General features: G+C 44.5%; 1 protein-coding gene across 1 annotated transcript in view; it reads right to left on the minus strand.

Annotated features, from left to right (window-relative positions):
• MCTP2 (multiple C2 and transmembrane domain containing 2) overlaps window positions 1-21,380 on the minus strand; it is a 109,266-nt gene extending 87,886 nt beyond the window's left edge. Inside the window, exons 1-5 of the mRNA XM_009899013.2 lie at window positions 20,845-21,380; window positions 17,337-17,399; window positions 16,086-16,194; window positions 1,385-1,527; window positions 507-583 (exon numbers count right to left, since the gene is read on the minus strand). Coding sequence (XP_009897315.2) covers window positions 507-583; window positions 1,385-1,527; window positions 16,086-16,194; window positions 17,337-17,399; window positions 20,845-21,321 — 869 coding nt within the window. The 5' untranslated portion in view covers window positions 21,322-21,380. The remainder of the gene's footprint in view (window positions 1-506; window positions 584-1,384; window positions 1,528-16,085; window positions 16,195-17,336; window positions 17,400-20,844) is intronic.
• Between the last annotated feature and the right edge of the window lie 1,806 nt (window positions 21,381-23,186).

The raw sequence follows: 23,186 nt of genomic DNA on the forward strand, positions 1-23,186 counted from the left end.
GGGCTTGCCTCTGCACTAAATCAGGGCCAGATGAGCTGCCGTGGGGATGGATGGCTGCAGGGGGAGGCTGGAAACAGGGCGCTCACAGCCAGCCAGGCAAACCACTCCCCAGCCCAATTACAGACAGAAAAAGGCTCCCCCATGCTATATGGGGCTAAGAAGGGGTCTCAACCTTCTCCCTCCTTCCTTCTTCCACCTCCCCAAATTATTCTGGTGTAGCTCTCCCTAAACAATTCCGCACATGAAACTCTTATTCTTATTCCTAGACATGAAAAGCAACGGGTGCCTTCTGCTGAACTGGGCTCCATCCAGGTTGGATTTGAATCCAGCACACAACGCCAGATAAAAATAGGCATTTACAGGATTCATCGTGAGATGTCTTTTGAAAACGCACTCCCCACCCTCCTACCAAAATAAGTTTTCCTGAATAGGCAAATTCCAAGCTACAGCAAAAGCATTTCATTATTGACCTGCATTAATAACCTTTAATTAAGTTCCTGTATTACCGATTGAGCTCAAGCTCAGCGAGCGCTACAAACGCCGAACCCATGAAGTCTGAAGAGGTTAAATCTCGATCGTACACCTGGGAGCAAAAGAAAATAAATAGTTCTGATTTTTATTTTTTTTTTTTTCACATCAGAAGCCAAACCCATAAAAGAACAGATATTTTTCAACCCTTTCAGTGCAATTTTGCATTTGAGAGATCAAAGCTCAGATGTAATTCAGGGATAATTTTCCCACCTCCCTGCTTTAATTCGTGTTTTTAACTAAATATTTAAACAGCGTTTCGAAAGTATCTTCTTAATATTATGTAAACAGAGACATGTGTGCTGCTATGGATTGTGCCTGCTCCTTTATGCTCAGCACGATGGCATAATGAAATGCTGCACAAAAATCAGGTACTTCTGGCTACAGATGTTTTAGCAATTAGTGCTCACAACTGGTAGCTTGCAGTTCTGGTAACTGTAACGTTACTCATAATGAGAAAAGGCTTTGCTACTTGTCACGGCTGCATCCCAGGTAATAATTCTGTTCCACCCAGCCAAATTACACTCTTAAAACGTGCTTATGAAACCACTGCTGGTTTCACAGAGTTTGCACAAGCACAGTAGGAGCGAGCAGAATTTTGCTCCGTAGCTTTAAACGTATCCATGTCAAGGAGTTTTATTTCAGCTCGGGGTTTTCGGAGACAGAAAGCAAAACAGGCGAGCAAAATCTGGAAAAGACATATGTGCACCTTAATTTGAAATGGCTGAAACTTGTCTGCTACAGTGGATACAAATCAATGAGCCTCTAAAGCTGAAAATAGTTGCTTTAAAAAAAAAAATAATTAAAAGTATTAACCTATCATTAAAAAAGAAGAAAATCTAAACCTACAACTTACCTTGATCCAGAGCTTTTGATCAAGGGTCTGTACAGGCAGCACAACAGTTTCATCCCAAACTGGGTTGAGGTTCTTGTAGACTACTTTACTTTTGTATAAAGTTTTCCCATTCAGCTTAAACTTCACATAGGGGTCACTTGTACCTGCAATCATTAATCACAGAAACAAGATCAGTTATGCCCACAACCTTTCAATTATATTTTCATGAACCAATAAATAACAATAACAAAAGGCAATGACTCATTTTATGCATACATACAGAAACCACCTGTATAAAAATTGCTGCTTCCCACAGGAAATCGACAGAACGGAACCAGGCAGTTGTCCGAAAGCAGGCAACAAAAACTCGTCATTTTGCTTGATCTCTGCTGTGTTATTCTTAAGGAACATTAATTATTCTTTAGTAACTTAATTAGCATTTTAATTTGGGAAAAGAGCAAACAGAGGCAGGCACAAAGGACTCTTTACAGGCCAACTAACAACACAGAGAGTGGAAGAGAGAATATGTGATCCTGTGACTATGAATATATAAAAAGAGCAAAACTCACAAGTATCATAACTTGGGTAGGAGCTCCAAGGAAACCAGTCACAATGGCTAAAAGACCCTTCAGGACCTCCTCACTGCCACCGCTTCCCAATTTACTTAAAACCAAAGTTTTAAGTTTCAGTGAAAAAAATACTGACATTATCCACCAGCTCTGGACAAAAACCGCACACGGAAGAGACTCCATAACGACGAGAAACAATATTCAGGTAACACATTTTTTAATCCAAGTGGCACAATTTGCCGCGGCAATAACGTTCTCCATTTTTATGGAGCAGATGTCCACGGACGGAACATGAAGCTTGTGCCACTCGGCAGCAATAGAAATACTTACAGCTGTCAAAAGGAAAACAGAAGAGGGAATCAACTTTTTATTATTGTTATTAAAAGCAGCAGCATCTGCACTAACACCAATCGCTGTGCAGGACGCCACACAAAAGGGGGAACAAGGTGCACAAAGGATTTAAGTAGATGGTTGGTTTAGGAATGCGTACAGGCTTTGCTAAAAAAGAATCTCACAAGCTGCAAATAAGGGAAAGAATAAAACTGAGATGGAGTAGAATTTACAATTAACTGATCCCAGTTGCTGCTCATCTGTCATGCTTAATATTATCTACATTATACCTTGTGTTTGGAATTAAAATGCCCTCCAACAGATCCGTTTCGTTAGAGGAGCAGCAGCCAATGTGATAGTCCTGGCTGCCCCTGAGCCTGCAGCGTCGGTTGCAGGCAGCGAAAGAATGACTCCAGCACCAGACTTCATGTTTGGAAATAATTTGATCTTGTCCTCCCTGGTCCCACTGAGATACCAGCTCACAAATGTGCGGCAGTTGAGAATAACCCAGTGGAGGACCAAAACTCAGTCTTGTCAGTAGTCTGGGGAAACACTGAGAATGTGAAAAAAATCCATATTTAAACATCCAAAGCTCTGATCAGCGCTCTGTGAAGACAGACTGACTCCAAGTAAGCAGCTATCTGCAATTCCAGAGTAGAGAGCTGAGCTCCTGGGACATACAGCTTTGGTTTTATGAATTGTAGACAGTTTTTACTGTGTTTTCATTTCAAAAGGAAGAGTTGTAGAGCCCGGGCCAATTCTGCACAGAAAGGGTGTTTCATTCACGGAAAACCAACTGAAAATGTCGGTGGGTTTTCAAACACTACCTGCAGCTGATCCTTCTCCTAAAGAAAGTTGCTGAAATCAACCCCTTTTTTATGAAAAATGCTGTGAATTTAAAAGAAGTTTCTTTTTCTTCTCCTCTAAGAGAGAATAATAAGGGCCTGATCTAAAGCCAGAGAAGTCAAGAGGGCAGCTTTTCATGGTTTTCAGTGGGTTAGGACTAGACCTTTCCCTAGAATACTTCTTAGAACTATGATTATACTTTAAATAAAAGGTACAGCTTAAAACCAGCACACTTTCTACAACGAGTGGGAACACACAGCTAAACCATGGCCCCACAATGTGGGCAGTAGCCCTCAGAGGCTCTGCAGAAGTTAAGAAACAACAGCACAACTCTTTGGTCTTAGTTTCTCCCAGTTTATTTCAAAACAAAACAAACAAAAAACCCCAACCCAACCAATAACAAAACACCACCCACAACAACAACAAAAATCAACAACTACAAAACAAACAAAAGAAAACCAACCCCAAAGGCCCAGAGAAACAAAACTCTGCCTTTTGTTTACAGGATAAGCAGGAATAAGTTGCATTATTAAAAACAGTAATAATAATGCCCACAACCTGTTCTGTGCATGAAAGAGCAACTGGCAGAGAGAAAGCAAGCAACTGATGAAATGAAAACATGAAGAGGGCAATGGAGGCAGGTAGTCTAAAGCTATAATTCATCTGCTTTGGGCACATAAAATCCATGAATGAGGGCAAAACCTGAAAAAGAGAGAGAGAAAGAGGAGACAGAGAAAGGAAACAGCCAGCAGGTTCAATAACTGTAAGTATGAAACTCCAGGCCCTTTTCTCCAAGGATGGGAAGCAAGAAGACTATTGCTAAGTAAGCATCCCAATTGCATTATTGCTCTGAAAGCCTTCCAGGTTGTTATATAGCAAAGGAAAACAAAAAAGGGGGAGAGGCTGCCTAGCACTGCTCATGTGAGCCAGGCTTTAGCCATCATTCTTATACAGAAAAGAATTCCTTCCTTTATACTTACATATATTGACACATATTTATTTCTGCTAAAATGTACATATGTTTGGGAATGGAATAGCTACTTAAATAGATTTGTTCTTAAATATATTTGTACTTAAATTAGGGCTGGGTGATCGGTTGGACTTGATGATCTCGGAGGTCTCTTCCAACCTGCTTGATTCTGTTCTTAAATCTATTTACTTGTGCTTAAACATACTTACATGTGCTTAAATTAGGGTTGGGTGATTGGTTGGACTTGATGATCTTGGAGGCCTCTCCCAACCTGCTTGAATCTGTGTTTAAATTAGGGCTGGGTGATCAGTTGGATTTGATGATCCTGGAAATGTCTTCCAACCTGGTTTATGCTGTGCTTAAACTAGGGCTGGGTGATCGGTTGGAACTGAGGATCTTGGAAGTCTCTTCCAACCTGCTTGATTCTGTGCGTAAATATATTTGTGCTTAAATTAGGGCTGGATGATTGGTTGGACTTGATGATCTTGGAGATCTCTTCCAACCTGCTTGATTCCGTGCTTAAATATATTTGTGCTTAAATAAATTTGTACTTAAATGTATTAGGGCTGGGTGATCAGTTGGACTTGATGATCTTGGAAGTCTCTTCTAAGCTGCCTGATTCTGTGCTTAAATATATTTGTGCTTAAATAAATCAGGGCTGGGTGATTGGTTGGATGTGATGATCTTGGAGGTCTCTTCCTTGATTCTGTTCTTAAATATATTCATGCACATATATATATGTAACAAAATATGATTAAAAACCCACCATCAGCACACAAACACACACACACACAAAAACCAACAGTGAGAGAGAAAAAGCAACAATGGGGGGTGGGGGTGGGGGGGGGAAAGAGGCCTTTAATTAAATAAGATTGCCACTCTGGGATCAGGCCTTCATGCTTGTCAGCTTACTCTCAAAATAAACATCTCAAGCCGGGGCCTCAGTGGTGTCACTTACTCCAGCAAGGCAGGCTGGGTAATGCCTCGCTATCTTGACAGCTACACAATGTTCAAACCGTTTCACGGGTGAGCGGCGGCGCTCGCGCCCGAGGGGGGCGGGGGGGGGAGAGAAAAAATATATTAGCGGCAGGAATTAATAGAAAAAGGGATGATGGTTTACAAAAGCCAAACAAGGGAAAGGTGTCAAGTTAGTACCGGTGTTAATTGTCAGGGAAAAATAATTGCGGCGGGGCGCGGGCTGCGGCGGCGCTCGCCTGTCTGCCTGTCACAGGGGTAACGTCTCAACTAGGCAGGCGGCGGGAAGGGGTCGGCGGCTCCCGGATCATACAAATGACGGCCTGACGCCTCTGTGCCGCCAAACAGATGGACTTTCACCTCTGTGGCAGGAGCTGGTGTGCGCCAGGGCTCGGTGCAGTTCACCGAGGTGGACCTGGATGGCCAGGAGAGAAATGGCTGGTGGTGGAGGGAAGGAGAGCATATGGCACCGCAGCCTCTTTTGGGGCTTCCAAGGCTCCCCTCAAGCTGCTCCCTGGATGTTGGTGAAGTTTCTGTACCTCACAGGATCACAGGATGTCAGAGGTTGGAAGGGACCTGAAGAGATCATTGAGTCCAACTCCCCTGCCAGAGCAGGACTGTACAATCTAGCTCAGGTCACAGAGGAATGCATCCAGATGAGCCTTGAAAGTCTCCAGAGCAGGAGACTCCACAACCCCTTTGGGGAGCCTGTTCCAGTGCTCTGTGACCTTTACAGTAAAGAAGTTCCTCCTTGTGTTGAGGTGGAACCTCCTGTGCTGCAGCTTACATCCATTGCTCCTTGTCCTATCACAGGGAGCAAGTGAGCATCACCTCCTCGCATTGTTGTATCCATTTCTGTCTTTAAGACACCCTAGATTACATCCAGATGATAAAAATAGGTTAAAAAAGAGACAGGGAAAAAGAAACAAGCCAGGTTGCCAAGGCCCACCTGATGGGATGAACACCAAAGACTGCAAATTATTAACTGCTTTTGAATTCAAGGCTGGAAGCCTTCTGGATTCAAGACCTGAAGGATGTCTGGATCTATTGACAGCTATTTATTAGAGACAACCTACAATCTAGCCAGAAAGCTTAATTAAAAAGAAAAAAAAAAAAAGTGCCTAGTGATTTTGGAGTCATAGAAAAAAACACTCTTTACACATGACAGAAATGGATCATTTTCTGAAGAAGCTAGACCATATGAAAAAAATACAATAAAATGAATCAGGCTTTTCAGGAGCCATTTCCCAGTGAAGGCAGCCCAGACTACTTTTAAGCACACACACCCAGGCTCTTTTGCAATGCAAGACTTGAACTCAATTCATCTCAGTCACACCAGCTGTAGCAGTGTCAATGGGGCAATGCAAGGAGACCAATTATTCCTTGAATCAGTTGAGAATTTAATCCAAGAAAAGCATTTTGGTTGGGAAAAGTGAGGTGCCTTGGTCTGAGGTTAATTTAAATGCTACACAATGACCACAAGGTTGTGACAGTAAAATGTATGGACTAATATGTAAACCAAGCAGGATTATCTGTTTCTCAGTCTAAATCAAACTCAGTGACCTGGGATAAGTGATCCTGCTCTAGCAAGGGGGTTGGACTAGATGATCTGGAGAAGAGGAGGCTCAGGGGAGACCTTATTGCTCTCTACGACTACCTGAAGGATGGTTGTGGCCAGGAGGGGGTTGGTCACTTCTCCCAGGCAACCAGCACCAGAACAAGAGGACACAGTCTCAAGCTGCACCAGGGGGAGTTTAGGCTGGAGGTGAGGAGAAAGTTCTTCACTGAGAGAGTCATTTGCCATTGGAATGGGCTGCTCAGGGAGGTGGTGGAGTCACTGTCCCTGAAGAGGGGATTGGATGTGGCACTTGAAACCATGGTTTTGTCATGAGGTCTGTGGTGACAGGTTGGACTAGATAATCTTTGAGGTCTCTTCCAATCTTGGTGATTCTGTGATCTTTTGAGGTCCCTTCTGGCCCCTAACATTCTGTGGAAAAAAAGACAGATGACCACTAAAGAATCATTCTGTCACTGGGACTTTTTTTTCCCATTAGAGATAGAACGTGCCTCTCAACAGTGATGCCTCCCTGAATTTATGCAACACCTACTTCACCTCTAATTTCTTCCACTCACACTAAAAAGCAGCGAATGCTGGCAGACTAAACATCAGCTAAAACTTGAACAAGCAAAAGTTGCTGGGACTCAGCAGCAGGAAAGGGCTAAGGCCCAAGAAACTGTTAATGGTGCTTTTAAATGGATACTGCTGCCCTCTAGCAGCTACTGAGGGATGGATCCCATCAGCTGTGTTTAATACTCCTACACACTTCCTTCATCACTAAGAAGGAAAAAAACAACCACAGAGAACCAGATATAATTTCATGCCACACAGTGTTTTACAGGAATAAACTTACTGGAAATGTAGAATATGAAACAAGTCTCATTACTGACATATTACTACCAAGTTGCCTGAAAGTCCTGAGGTTAAGAAGAAAAAAATCAAATCAAAAGAACAGTGTGAAACATAACCTAGACCATCTTAAAGGTTTAGTTTAAAACCTGAATTTTAATCTGAAGGAGGAAATGAAGGGTTTATTTTATATGCACGTAAAGAATGATTTTCTTCACAAATCCTCCTAGAAATAGAATTCCTGGGAGTTATTTACAACAGGGGCTAGAAGACATTTTAAAATGGAACACACCACTTCTCCTTTTAAGTGGAAAAGCACTATATTCTTGTAGTGAAATAGCAGAGATCAAGGCTGAAAGGGGAAATCAGAAAAAGGAAAGAAAAGGGGGAGGGAAAAAAAAAAGTAAAGTAGTATTCTGCTGGCAGGAAATTCAGATAATTTTGGAAAGTTTTGTGCCCAGCTAGTTTTATGTGGCCAGATGGAAATGAAACATTGCTTGGAAACAAGCATCACCAGTAGGTTCCAAGGGAAGATAAATCAAGAAACAAATAAAAACACCCCACGAACCCAGAAAAACCTAGCACAGCAAAAGAAAATACTAATAAACCAAAAAGACCAGAGAAGTGTGAAGCATGCACGTAATCCCAAATCTGATGGGTGAAAACAGGGGCAAAGAAAAAAGCCTAAACTGAGAATCAGAACGAAAGAGGCAGACGCAGGATGCTCCCTGCAAGACATTTCAGACACCACAGCGTTTTCCAAACCGACAAGCAGCCGAGTGTGAGCAAGCAGTGTGCCCAGGTGGCCAAGAAAGACAATGGCATCCTGGCTGGGATTAGAAATGCTGTGGCCAGCAGGAGTAGGGAGGTGACTGTCCCCTTGTACTCACTGCTGGTCAGGCCACACCTCGAGCACTGCGTCCAGTTTTGGGCACCTCAATACAGGAGAGATGTGGAGGTGCTGGAGCCAGGGCAGGGGAGGGCAAGGAAGCTGTGAAGGGCCTGGAGAATAAATCTGATGAGGAGCAACTGAGGGAGCTGGGGATGGTTAGTTTGGAGTCTTCTAAGTCTTCTAGTCTGGGGGGATTTAATAAATGTTTATAAATATCTGAGGGCTGGGGGTCAGAAGGGAGGGACAGGCTCTGCTCGCTGTGATAGGACAAGGAGCAACGGATGTAAGCTGCAGTGCAGGAGCTTCCACCTCAACACAAGGGGGAGCTTCTTTACTGTAAAGGTGTCAGAGCACTGGAACAGGCTCCCCAAAGGAGTTGTGGGGTCTCCTTCTCTGGAGACTCTCAAGACCCATCTGGATGCATTCCTGCCTGACCTGTGCTAGATTGTATGGTCCTGCTCTGGCAGGGGGGTTGGACTTGATGATCTCTTTGGGTCCCTTCCAACCCCTGACATCCTGTGAGTAGAGGAGGTTGAGGGGAGACCTCATCCTCAAGCTAAAACTGGGTAGGTTGAGACTGGACATTAGAAGTTTTCCCCAGCAAGAGTGGTCAGGCATTGGAATGTGCTGCCCAGGGAGGTGGTTGAGTCACCAAGCCTGGATGTGTTTAAAGGTGGTGTGGATGTGGTGTTTGGGGACATGGTTTAGGGGAGAACCTTGTAGAGTAGGGTTCTGGGTTGGACTTGGTGATCCTGAGGGGCTTTTCCAACCTGAGTGCTTCTGTGGTTCTGTAAAACACTCAAGGAACAAAGGAAGACTGCAAGACTCTACCAAAACACCATATGACATACGTTAGGGACATAATGATACAAGGAACAGCTTTACCTATAGCAAAACTTAGTCCAGTTGAATGGCATATGCCCAGTGGGGGCTCAGCTATGAACACACTGGAGAGCACAAGGCCAGGGCAGAAGATTCATTAATATTGCCAAGCTGCACTAAGGAGCTCCTATTACAAGGCAATACCATTTGGTGTAAATAATTGCACCTTCTTGTGTTCTCAAGTCTTTGGCCTAATACAAGCTCCTTACAGGGGTCTGAGAAAGACACAGTGCCTTAGAGACCCTTATGGTGGCCTGCCACTACAAAAAGAGGGCATACAGGAAAGCTGGGGAGGGATCCTAGCTGGCAGTGTAGTGATAAAGCAAGAGGTAAAAAAGGGCAGGTTTAAAACAGATGTATTTACTGTGAGGGTGGTAAAGCACAGGTTGCCTAGATAGATTGTGGGTGCCCCCTCCCTCGAAGTCTTGCAGGGCAGCACTTTGAGCAACCTCTAGTGGAAGGTGTCCTTGCCCATGGCAGGTGAGTTGGAACTACATAATCTTTAAGGTCCCTTCCAGCACAAACCATTCTATGATTCTGTAATTAATGCAGGCAGTTGCCACCCCAAGACTGAGCTCTGGCAACTGATAAAGCTTGAATAATTTAAGAAACCTGCTGTCTAAATCACCATTACCTACAAAAGAAGCAGCATTGCATAGTCTCTGGGTCCTGTGCATTCTGTCCCTGTTCTGCCATCCTGTATTTCCTAATTTAACAGTAATTTACAAAAGGTGGCTATGGATTAATTGCTTTTGTTGGAACTCAAACCTATTTTCCTGAGGTTCCTGTCTCAGTGCAGACATTTACCATGGCCAGTCCCAGAGGGATGCTCACAAGGGTCACAGTCAGTAAGGGAAGAGTTTCAGACCCACACTCTGCACATCCAGAAACTGGATTTGGCATGGAAAAATGCTTGCAGCACCAGCCCTCATAGGCAGAGCTACATGTGATCCAGAAAACACCAAAATAAGCACTCAGCACCATCCAAATCCTTAGCAGTTGCAAATTAGCCATGATTATGCCTTTCAAATAGAAGTGTGAAAAGTTGCCTAATACATCTCAATAATTAATAAATTTGAAGGACTAATGATCTAATTGCAGATACCCTGAAAACAGAGAAAGTCTAAATTAATCAGTCTGTTTGCAGGGAGTGATTCAGACTAATTGCTCTCAGCAACTGCATTCCAAACAATGGACTTGCTCTAAGCTGACAAACACCCAGAGCACCACAAACACAGCCCTGGTTTCAGCATGTGATCCGGCAGCGGACAGCCCAGACTGCTGCAGGACCATTGCTGCTTCAAGTCTGTGTTATTTTGTCCCCTTTCTTTGTTTTTCCCTTGGGAAACAGCTTTGGCACAGCAGCACAGCCTCTCTGCCAGCTTTGGGACCCCGTGAAGCAAAGCAGTATGGCCTCTCTGCCAGCTTCAGGACCCTTTGGCAGGGGTTAGCGTTAGATGTGAGAGCAGATGGTGATGTGCTCTGGATGGGAGCGGCAGGATGCACACAGAAAGGTGACAGCATTTTCTGTGCTCCTACAACCTGCCCTGCTCCTTTTACACATTCTGCTGCTGCAGCACTGAGGAAAGAAATGAGAGCAGAAACAGGAAACAAGGGAAATCTGAAAGAGAGAAGGGGCACAGAAATCCCACAAAAATCTGGAAAACAGAGCCATGCAGACAAGAGAGAGACACAAAATTCACACTGGAATAACACAGCTGAAGGGATAAAAAAAAAAGACATCAGCCACAGCCACTCACCAGCTGACATCACATTTCAGATATACATTTCTTGTTTAGCAGATGAAGAAACCCACTCAAGCTTTCAAAGTACAGGAGTTGCTACCAGAAGGGGCTTCTCACCTCTACCAGCACTGAAACCCTCATTTTTGGGTTTGTTTTTTTTGCTCTAGCAGTAGAGGTGGGTTTGTCAATTCAAGGAAGGTGGCACCTCCTCACAGCTGTGGCCATGATATTTCTACTCACTGTCACAGTGTCACTTGGTGCAAAGGTGACTCATACAGGCAGCAATCAGTCCAGTCAGAGCATCTCAGAGCCAGGAGCAGGACATTTCAGATTTCATTAGACTGACTCAAACAAACACAAAGCATCAACCTGCCACGTGAAAATGAGCCAGCAAGCAGAAATGGACCTCAGCCTCTCCCAGTTCAAAACGTGTGGAGGCAGAATTTAGAAGCTTCACAAACGAAACAGAACTAAACCAAAGGTGCAAGGAGGCCATAAATCACTAAAGGTGCAACAAAACAACAGTTAGAGCACTAGTGGTTAAGATGGCTTAATATTTTTTAAAGCCAAGTAAGATATAATTCTCTCTGCTTTCTGCAGAACCACCAACACTCCACATATTGAGTGAATAAAATAGATGTCTGCTTTTTTTGCTACCTGGCCATAGATCACAAACTCCTCCCTATCACTGAGACACATCACACCATTTAGCAACAAAACAAACAAACAGAAAAACCCCACACAATTCTTGGGTACTGTGGTAGCTGCACACACTGATCCATAACACCTTCAGTGTTTGGTTCATCAGTTACAAGAACTATAAATATGGGAGGACTCATGCACCACCTACACTGGGCACTAAAAGGATGCCCAGGTGATGTGAATGCTGCTTGCCAAGTGCACCTTGCCATCTGCTTAGGCAGCTTCTCACAAGTACAGTCTGCTAATGAGACTGTACTCCAAGAAGCAGCAGCAAGAAGCAAGTAAATCAGACCCCTAGCAAGTTGATAGCCAACAGGTAACAACACATCTCTTATCCTTCACCTCCAAGAGCTGACACTGCAGCTCTGACCTGATTTTTCCAGAGCCTCTCCCCTTACTACCAGCACCAAGGTTTTGCTCTAAACTGGACTCTGCTCCCTTAGCTGAGGTACCTGTTGGGGGTTGCTGTAGGGAGGCTTTTTCTTTCCCATCCACTTTAACTAAATGAATAAATACATTTATAAGAGAGAAGGAAACACAGGAATTGTGATCTATGCTTTTCCATACATTGCTTCTGCACTTCACAAGAAGCAACAGGGAACATATGCTGCTGAGCCAGGTTCCTGGTATATAGAGAGCAGGAGGCAAAAGGCAAAGCAGGGAGGAGCAGAGGTTAACAGGGGTAAGAAACACAAATCATAAAAAAAAACCTGGTAAAGTGAAGAAGGAAATTAAATCACACCAAAGGGAACATATCCTAGAAAGGACAGTACACAGTGAGTCAAAACATCTGGAAAAATACCTGGAAAGTTTGGAGAAAAGTAAGTCACATGTCAGAGGCTGTAGTTATCAGCAGAACTAACACCCATCCTTGCTCAGACAAGCACAATTAACTCCTACTTAATAACTGTTAAGCATATATTATTCATAGCTATATATATTAAACAGGGAGAGCCCTGTGAATTTGCTGAGCAGAGCCAGGAGCTCCCAGCAACAGACGTTACAAAGGGCAGAAATATTTCCCCTTCTTCATACACCTTTGGTTTATTTTCATATACTTACATACACACACCGAAATAAACTTCTTACACTGGGACAAAACAGAGGCAGAAACAGAGCCTGAACACCACAGTACAAGAGACTTCACTCTGCACATTCCAATTTCAACTCCAAGTTATTCACCAAGTCCTGCACTAGAAGTTGCACCAGACAAAGCTCTGCTACATCTTCGCCCAGCCCTGAAATCGCGGCACTGCGGGCAGCAGATGAAGCCGGAGATGAGCTGGAAGGAGCTGTAGGACAGCGCCGAGCCCCCCGATAGCGGACAGGGGGAGGCAGTGGGAACTGCCAAACCCTTCGGCTGCAGCAAGCCCCGGCTCAGGTCCCCGCCGGCTGCGGTCGACGCCAAGAGCTGCCACCAGAGGGCAGCCGCCGCACACGGCGCTACCTAGACCGAGAGAGCAGCGTCACCGAACCTTTCCGGTTGGAAAAGCCCTTTCGGATCACCCAGTCTAACACCGCGCTGCCAGGTCACCGCCAAACCATGGCCCTCGGCATCACACCCACACCGCCCTGCAATCCTTCCAGGGATGGGGACCCCCTCACCTCTCCGGGAAGCCTGTTCCAGGACTTAACGACTCAGTGAACAATTTCTTTCTAAGACCCAACCTAAATCCTCCCCCAGCACAACTTGAGTCTGTCTGCTCTTGTCCTGTCACTTGTTCCTTGGGAGAAGAGACCAACCCCTACCCCTCTACAATTTCCTTTCAGGTACTTTTAGAGAGCAATGAGGTCACCCCTCAGCTTCCTCTTGTCCAGGCTAAACAACCCAGTTCCCTTATCCAGTCCCCACAAGGAAAGAAGTTACTATGACCACAGTGAATCAATGGAGGCAGTGCTACTCACACCTACAAACTCCACCACTCCTCCTACCTAAGCAGAGTGGTTTTGCAGTTGCTCACACAAGGCTGACCAGAGGAATTTTCAGACTTCCAGCACTTGCATAAGACACAAGACCAACCATTCAGCATTACCCACTGGAGAGATCCAGCACCTTGGTGTACCCAAGCCCAGGGAAAGAGGCTGAAACCCTCTCTCAGCTGTGTCAGGCAGCATAGAATCAAAGAATAGTTTAGACTGGAAAATACTTTTAAGGTCATCAAGTCCAACTGTTAACCCAACCACTTCCAAGTCCACCACGAAACCACATCCTTAACTACAATTACACATCTTTTAAATACCCCCAGGGATGGTGTCTCAACCCCAGCCCTGGGCAGCCTGTTACAGTTCCTGATAACCCTTTCAGTGAAGAAGTTTTTAATAACATCCAATAGCTCTAGAGATTTGCTGTTGCCAAAATGGGAATGAGGATGGCTTGGCCTTCAGCCCAAGCCACAGTCTGGCTTGCAAGAGACTCCGTCTGCAGACATGTTCCCATATTCAGATTATTCAGAGCAGACTGGTATACCCCAGTGAAGCACTTGTATCTGCCATCCTGGTGGGTGGAGAAGAGGGAAGTCACATTCTTCTCACCCACAAGTCTCCTCTGAGGTTTTCTTCTGTTGGAGAGACGAGCAAAGCTGACAACTTCCTGCTCTTAAAAGCATGTTGCACAAATGCACAGCTGATTGCAGGTCACACTTGAGTGCTATGCAAAGCTCCGAAGTACAACAGCAGAGACCTGTTAAAGCCTGCATCAGGCCACCAGCAGCACACGTTGGTTTGCCACCACTGCAACACAATGATGACTGAAGAATGATCATTAAGTCACTACTTTCACCACCTCTCAGTGCCTGTGCCAAAAGCAGGAATTTTACTGTATGATGCATCACCTAACATGCTTCACTTACTGGGTGGTCATTTGACACAAAGCAACAGAGACTCAAAGTGTTTTTTTCCTTCCCCCTTGCTTGCGTTGTTTCATTGTGGTCATTTGCCACAGAACAACAGAGACTCAAAGTGTTTTCTTCCTGCCCCTTGCTTACGTTGTTTCTTTGTGGTCATTTGCCACAAAGCAACAGAGACTCACCAAAATGTTTGGGTTTTTTTCCCCCCTGGTTTATGTTTTTTCATTGTGTTGTCTAGTGCTTCCCGAAGACAAGCACTCTCTGATACAATGAAACACAGTGTAGAGCAAACTGTGTTTTGCCTGCTATAGGAATACTACTCTGCTGCAATTGCTCATTTCTAGCATCTTTTCCAGCAGCAGCATGCATCCTGGCTTGTGTAGCTTGCTAGTAAATCTGATGAACTGCCACACTGTAAAGAAATAGATGCCTCTGTTTACAGAGGCAAGATCTTAATCTAACCATTCAATTCCTTCCAAAAGCTCAGAGCTGGGAGGAAAAAATGAGCACACGCTTGGCCAAGTGTTACTGTTTGCTTAAGACATGAAAAACTAGCATGGAAAAAGTTAACTGAGATAATGGATAAGGAAAATCTCAATGAGCACCCCATGGGAGGTTTCTAAATGTATCCAGGTCCCTCCAGGTGCAAATCTTCATGGGTTTCCAAGCTCTGCAAGCTTATTTTCTTTAACACTAAATAAACCCTGTTGTCTCACTTCAAAACCAAGACACTGCTCACACATTTTGCAATACAAAAGTATAAGAACTGTTTCCCCATAGATAAAATAGGAAATAAAGAATGAATCTAAAATGCAGAGCTCTCTTAAGAGGTTCAGATGGAAGAGCTCTCTTAACAGGTTCAGATCAAACGTCCTCAAGCAGCTGCTGCTGCTGCAAAGTCCTACAAGCCTCTGCAGAGCCTCCAACACAACATCTTCCCTCCGCAACAAGCAGAGAAACTACCAACAGGCTGCTTATAAACTCCTTTACTCCCTGTTGCAATAGCCTCAGAAGGAGCTAGGCAAACAGCAAGGACTTTCCCAGAGTCTCTCCAGGAATTCCTCAAACCTTCCCCAATTTTTCCTCCTTATGCTGCATCCCAAATTAGAAAGAGGATTGTTGGCTTACAGCTCTGCTTCCCCATGGTCTCCCTTCTTAATGAAAATCTTTGCAGATAATCCAAAGAGCCATCCTAGAGCAGCTCCAGCATTTAACAGCTTTGCAAATATTCTTTGACCTTTGTTTTTTTTTAAGCTCCAATAGCATTTCTCAAGACTGATCACTCTGCAGCTCCCAAGTAAGCACAGATGTCAAGTCCAGCCAGGAAGGCGCTTTTCAGTTGTGCTGTCAGTCAGGAAGGGCAGCAAGCAAAGGGAGGCTTCCTCCTCTGTGTATCTAAGGTGGATAAACTCAATTGCTGAGTGCTCTGACCTGAGCAAGGGAGACATGTCAATGACTTACTGCAGGAGAGATAAGAAGCCAGCTGCTGCCAAACTGAAGACAGTGAAAGGAGAGCTGTGTGAATTTGAAAGGAAACCAGCTGAAAGGTGGAGCTCACCGCAGCGATCTCTGATAACCAGGTTCCGGCCTTCCTTCAGGTGGATGGTCAGCAGGTAGGCAAAGGGGCTGGGCAGATCACTCAAGCAATCATTTGCTTCCTCTAGAGCCTAAGGAGAACAAAGCAATCAGTCACCTCCTGAAAGGGACCATGAATGAAGCAGGTGTTCTCAGCTTTGCAGAGAGAAAGTTCTGGCCTCACCCTAGGGCAATCTTCTGCAGTAAGAAAGACAAAAAACCACCAGGGCGACCCAAAACCATTTCTTTCCCAGGCTTTGTTTCATGATGCAAAGAGCTAATTATCAATGCCTGATACATTCAACCAAGCAAGGGGTAACACAAGGAGGGTTCTACCTGAAAAAGAATCACAAATGCCAGCATGGCTTTGTCAAAGGCCACCAATGGACTGCATTTCTCTTTTTCTAGCTGTTTCTTGTGTATTCACAGAACATCTCCAAGTTGAAAGGGACCCATAAGAACCATTGAGTCCAACTGTGCTCATCTGAGGACCTCATGAGGAAGTACACATTTCATACAGGTACTAAGCAGACAGTATTTCTTTATGCAGCTCTAAAAGAGAGAAATGCAGCAGTGGGCAATGCTACTTGTAAGGTTTTGCAGTAGCAGACTCAAGAGGATTCTTGTTCATCAGAGATGCTGCAGGGGTTACACAGCTCAGCACCAGCATCATCCAGCCAGCATGTTCAGTGTAAACAACCAATGGACAGCCCTTGAGAGGTTATCAGAGGGCAAAGGTAGAGGAGGTCATCTGGAATAGGCAAATATGCTCTACATGAGAAGGGCATATATCATAGCTGCTGCCTTTTCACTCTGCCTTAAAACTAGTGTTGCTATCAAACCCTACAGTCATGTCAAGCTATTTGCTGTCCCTTTTGTTCCTGGGCTGCTAGTTGAATATTTATGCTGCTGCTTTCATTAGTTACCAGTAAAATAGAGAAGCTACAGAATGCTTCACAGAAATCCAGGACTTGTGTGTCTATTTAAAACATTAGCAACTGCTTTGCACTGCTGAAAAAAATAAACACACACCACAAACCAAACAACAACAATGAAAAAAAACACCACAAAATCACCACTAAATCAAAAAACTTAAAGAGGAAAAAAACAACACTGGAGAAATCTCCAGAAGGTCTCTTCATCTGCTGGGGTTTTTAAGTAGCAAAGAAACTGAAGCTAAAATGAGTTGTGCTTCTGGTCAAGTTTCAAAATGCTTTTAAATGAAAGGGCTTACCATTTGATCATCAAAAATCTGAGATGTTATGGCAGAGTCCAGGTCCATTTCCCCACATGGGTACTATAAAAGAAAAACCAAAAAAAACAGTGAATTAAACAGTAACATAAGAATCAAGAAAATACTTCCAGTATCAGTTGAGTACTCATATCGTAGAATCATAGACTCAAAAAGGTTAGAAAAGACCTCAAGGATCATCGAGTCCAACCTGTCACCCAACACCACATGACTAACTAAACCATGGCATCAAGTGCCACGTCCAATCCCCTCTTGAACACCTCCAGTGATGGTGACTCCACCACCTTCCTGGGCAGCACATCCCAATGGCCAATTACTCTTGCTGGGAAGAACTTTCTCCTCGCCTCCAGCCTAAATGTCCCCTGGCACAGCTTGAGACTGTGTCCTCTTGTTCTGGTGCTGGCCACCCAGGAGAAGAGACCAACCCCCTCCTGGTTACAACCTCCCTTCAGGGAGTTGTAGAGAGCAATAAGGTCTCCCCTGAGCCTCCTTTTCTCCTGGCTAAACAATCCCAGCTCCCTCAGCCTCCTCTCATCAGGCTGTGCTCGAGGCCTCAGCCCTGCAAGTAAAATTTCACTTCCATGACAGATGAAATTCAACGTGATGTTTCCCGCAGTAAGAGTGACTTGGCCACCTTGCAAAAAACAGTAGAAGTAGGAAAAACATTATCAGCATAAAGAGCATCAGAAGAGTTCCTTCTCACAACAGAGCTGAGTTACAGCTGCTAAGGGAGCCCTAACTTTGAATTTCCTGACTAGTATGCATAAAATCTCACTTGTGTGCATTAAACCCAGCATTTCTCACAGTCTCTAGCTTCACAGGAATCTCCTTCAGGCACTACCATTGGCACTGATAATGGTTTCTCTTTACAGCTTGTTTTACATGGCACAAACATAGGATCAAAGAATTGCACTGACATTATAAAAATAAAAGTACTCTGCCTGCTAGCTTGTTAACATTTGTAATTGAAAATCCTACCCTCAAAGTTTGTCTTTATTCTGCTTTTTGTTTGCATTACATGGACAGATTTTGCACAGAGACAACAATTTCACGTAGGAAAGCCTGATTTTTTTCACTTGGCTATTATTCTAGGCAGCCAGCTGCAATGAGATGGCTGAATACAGACAAAAGTCTCATTGAAAATATGGTCCTGAGATCTTGATTTGTATCTAACTACAGTGGCATTTCTGAACTTTAAAGTATAAACTAATGTGGCCACATCCACCAAGCAGGCATAGTACCAAATACGTCCATGAAAACAAATACACACCCCCACTTTCTTGTTTGAGATATATATGTATATATAAATCCATCAAATATTCCTTCTGACAAGATTTACAACATCTATCTCCTCCTTTTTTTCTGCAGAGAAATGATTCAAAACACAAAGGCACAGAGCGCCTCAGCAACGGGACAAGGTTCTGGGTTGCCAGTGACTCACCGCAAGGTGTTGGTAAGAAGACAAAGAAGTGGTGTTAAAGCACTTCAGTGATGATGTATGACCACAGACAAAACCCTACTGCAAACACCAGGTTTAATGGCATCCCCTGAATCAGTCATGAAGGATCTGGAGGTGCTGGAATATGTCCAGAGAAGGGCCACAAGGATGAGCAGAGGGCTGGAGCTCCTCTGCTATGAAGACAGGCTGAGAGAGTTGGGGCTTGTCAGACTGGAGAAGAGAAGGCTCTAAGGAGACCTATTTGTGGCCTTCCAGTATCTGAAGGGGGCTACAAGAAAGCTGGGGAGGGACTTCTGAGGCTGTCAGGGAGTGATAGGACTGGGGGGGATGAAAAAAACAGAAACGGGTAGATTCAGATTGGATGTTAGGAAGAAGCTCTTCCCCATGAGGGTGGTGAGACACTGGCACAGGTTGCCCAGGGAGGTGGTGGGAGCCTCATCCCTGGAGGATTTTAAGGCCAGGCTGGATGTGGCTGTGAACAACCTGCTGTAGTGTGAGGAGTCCCTACCCTGGCAGTGGGGTTGGAACTGGCTGATCCTTGAAGTCCCTTCCAACCCTAACAATTCTATGACTCCATGATTCTATGAAGGGATTCAGTGCAACTTCTGTTGCTTCCTCCCCCTTCAGATTCGCCTAGCTGGACTGCTATAGTGAACAGATAAAGCAAATCTCTCAGCAAATGGAGATATGGTACCTTGGCAAGAGCCTTTACTGAAGATGTCACACTGCAAGCACTGACAGCTCTGCACTGAGAGTTTAGGTGAGTGTAAAAGCCACAAACCCACACTGAGCGCATGCATGAGGCTGGGAAAGTATCTGATGGCATTGGGTGGCCAAAGGTAACCAGGAAATGAGTAGGTGGCATGTGACAAGCAATTTGGGGGGGGAGAAAAACCCTCAACCTACATTTTTTCTTTTTTTAGTTTGCTTTGTTCCAAGGATCTGCCTTCCTTCTGACTTACCTCACTGAGCAGTGAATGATGCCCACAAAAAGAATGATGCAAGCTACTGTCGTGCTGTCTCACTGCCAGGAAACCAATAACCTGCCAAAGGAAGACTTCAAACCAATGCATCTATTGCCCATTTTTGCATCTCAGGTGACTATGGAAAGCAGCTACCACAGCTGTAACATCTAGGTTATGGCTGAAAAGGTCTCAGAAGAAAGTCCAAAATCCAACCTTCCCAGTGAAAACTCAACAGGAGGAGTTACGCTTGCACGAGACATAAAGAAAGTACAAATATTTCATGTGGCCACAATCTTCACCTGCTGTGGATATTATAAAGCCATCAGGCAACTCCATGGGGTTCCCCACTTTACTCAGGCCAGGAAGGGATTGCAGTTTCATGTTGGACTTGGATCCCCTTATTCATGGAACATTCTATCCAGGCACAGAATTACTGATCACAAAGGCAGCAGGGGAAAGGAAATAAGGAGGACAAGATGCAGAAGAACCATTTTGAATTTGCATCACCTTTAATTAAGAGCCAAGGCAAAGGCCAGCTGTAAGCATAATGCTACATGTTCACTGCTCTCCATCACAAGCTTGTTGTGGTTAACTCCAGGCACAGGCAGTGGAGCTCACCTCATTCACCTGTCATCTTTCACCTCATGCCATCAAGAGATCTGGAGCAAGTGGATAAGTTGATTTTGCTATAGAGCAATCCTGGTAAAGCAATATTAATACAAAGAATGCTCCAGCAAATGTTGCAGCACCACATCTCAGAGCTCAGATGGGTGCAACAACTTTTTACTTACACAAGAAATTCCAACAAATAAATATCATAACCTCTCCAGAATGAAAAAATAGAGATCAATCAAAATGGAGCAGGGTCATTTTGCAGCTCCACACTGACTGAAAGGATCTCTCAATTAGTCTCCAATAACTCGTACATCACATATGGTTTGTGCTTATTTTAATCCCATATACATTCCTTGAATAGGGCCCCCTCCTCTATTCCTTCACATCCCAGGCACTTCAAGAGAAACATAATGAGGCAGCCACTGAGCCCATCTGATGCCCAAGCACCCACCTCTGCCCCCTCGTCTGTCAGGGTGGTGGTGCTCAGCCGAGCGCTATGCAGCAGCTCAAAGAGGTCGTCGCTGGATCTCCTCTTTCCCTCAGCCAGCGTGCTGCCCATGACTTGAGTGTCCGGGCTGGGCGCCGTCACCTCCGCGTGTGTCGCCTGCTGCGATGGCCACGGCCAGTCCTCTCCTGCTGGCCTGACCGAAGCACTTCTGCTTTTCAAGGACATCACAGACCTGGAGAAGCTCTTGGGGGAGCAGCTGGACAGCACTCGAGTACTCGAGTAAGTCGTTTCTTCTTCCGTGAGAGTCTCCACCTCCAGCATGTCTGGCACCGACAAGCTGAGGCGGCGGTCCAAGGAGTGGACCTTCCTCTCCACCATTTTGCTAGACCTCTTCTTCGTCTTCCTCACGCTCAGGTTTTGCAGGAAGGGTCTGGTTTTCTGCTTCAGGGATCCCCAGACAGATGGTTTATCCAAGTCCATCTCTGCGAGGGCAATCTCAGCAATGCCTCCTGGGCAAAACGGCCTCAGCGCTTCCCAGGGTGACTAACCGGAACGTAGGAAGAAGGCAAGTCAATCACAAAAGTGAACAGCAGCTGAAGACTATGATTCATGTTGTCTCATCTTGAAACTTTCAGTCATTTTTCTAAACAGTTTAAAAAAGAAAGAAAAAAAAGAAAGAATCATGCTGCATTAGTAAGTGCTTCCCAGATACAATCTGGTGGGTAGGTTTGATTATCTGGGAGGAAAACAGTCAGAACAAGTATTTAATCCTACACCAAAATTCAGTGTCTGCCCACTACTTCATGAGGGGCTAAGAAGAGAGGGTTTGTTTCTTCTGCCAAGTCCTCATTTGAGATTTATCCAATTTCAAACTGTTTCTGTACAAAACTTAACTGATGGGAGTTAAATCACAATAATGTTAGCATAGGGGGAAAAAAAAACACTGGTAAGGCTGGCACTGTGATTTCTGCCAATGCTTTCTCAGCCTATGCAGGGAGGTTCATGCTATTTCCTAAGCTATATAAACTCTTACATGATGTGTTAGTGGACAAGCACAACACTGCAAACAACTCCACAAACTGGCTGTGAGGCCGGAGAGGACATAGGGCATGAGAAATCCCAGTTGAGGCCTCAAAACAACCCCTTACATTAACCCACTGCCAGCAAAAGTTGCCACTGCAGGATTAATTTTCCTCATAAGGCAGGGAGCTGAGAGGAAATGAGGACCAAAAAACTGGAGAGATGGAACACTTACAGATTTTGAACACCTACTGGTGGGACTTTTGTCTTTAAGTTGTTTGATACTGAGCATTTATGCAGTCAGATGGGATGAGAAGAGCCAAACAAAGATCACCTACTGTATCTGCATGGTAAGGGAGCTGTCGAAGGGACACCTCTGCAACACAGGAATATCCTCACAGGTGGTGTCTTTTGTGATTAACAGCTGAGCAACCATCCTTATTCTGTGAAGCAGAGAGAACCAAATCATTGTCAAAATTTCCTAAGAGAAAGAGCTGATGAAACTTGCAGATTGATTCCTTTCCAGTCTCTAAGACACCCATGCAAAGGCCAGAGTAAATACTTGTGTCCACAGAAATGTATACCCCTTGACTACAAGGAAAACCACTGCACATTTACACCTTAACAATTGCTTAGTTGACCCAAAATTATTTATCTCACTGCTTGCCTGATCACTAGGGAAAAATACCTGAACAGGAATTAAATACAACTGTTGGATGAATCCAGAATCACTGTTTGCTTTCAAAGAAATGGACTCTTATGTTCATTAAGTTGAATGAGCACAGCCAGTTCCTTAATAACTGACTTCAATATTTTTAGGACTAAGCCCCTCCATACTTGCAAAGTTCAGGCATCTACACAAAAAAAATTGCTTAAACTGTATTACTATGCAACTACACCTGCACAATCCTCCTGCCTTTATATCTATATGTAAATGATTCATATCACCATCCTTATATCACAAACGAAAACCAACAACTTTTAATATCATTACATGCATTCACAAGGCAGTAAGACGTTTTGCCCAAGGGGTGCAAGTCTATCTATCTACATCCACTTAGCACACAGTATTTTCACCTCTACCCCCAGAATTCAGACCTGGTATCATAGCACACATGGACAAACTGAAATTACCTTTTCCCCCCTCACAGCATCACTGAGAAGCAAAAGCCATATGCTGAACCTCCTAAAGAGAGATGAGAGGCACACAAAAGCATGGCAGGGCTTTTTCTCACTGAAGTCAAGGTGAAGCACAAGATGATCAGATTTAGAGGGGGAGGAGAAAATGTCAACCCTGACACTGGAGATGCAGGGATGCTCATGCT

The sequence above is a fragment of the Dryobates pubescens genome, chromosome 17 (genome assembly GCF_014839835.1).
Source record: "Dryobates pubescens isolate bDryPub1 chromosome 17, bDryPub1.pri, whole genome shotgun sequence".
In the NCBI taxonomy this organism is placed as follows: Eukaryota; Metazoa; Chordata; class Aves; order Piciformes; family Picidae; genus Dryobates; species Dryobates pubescens.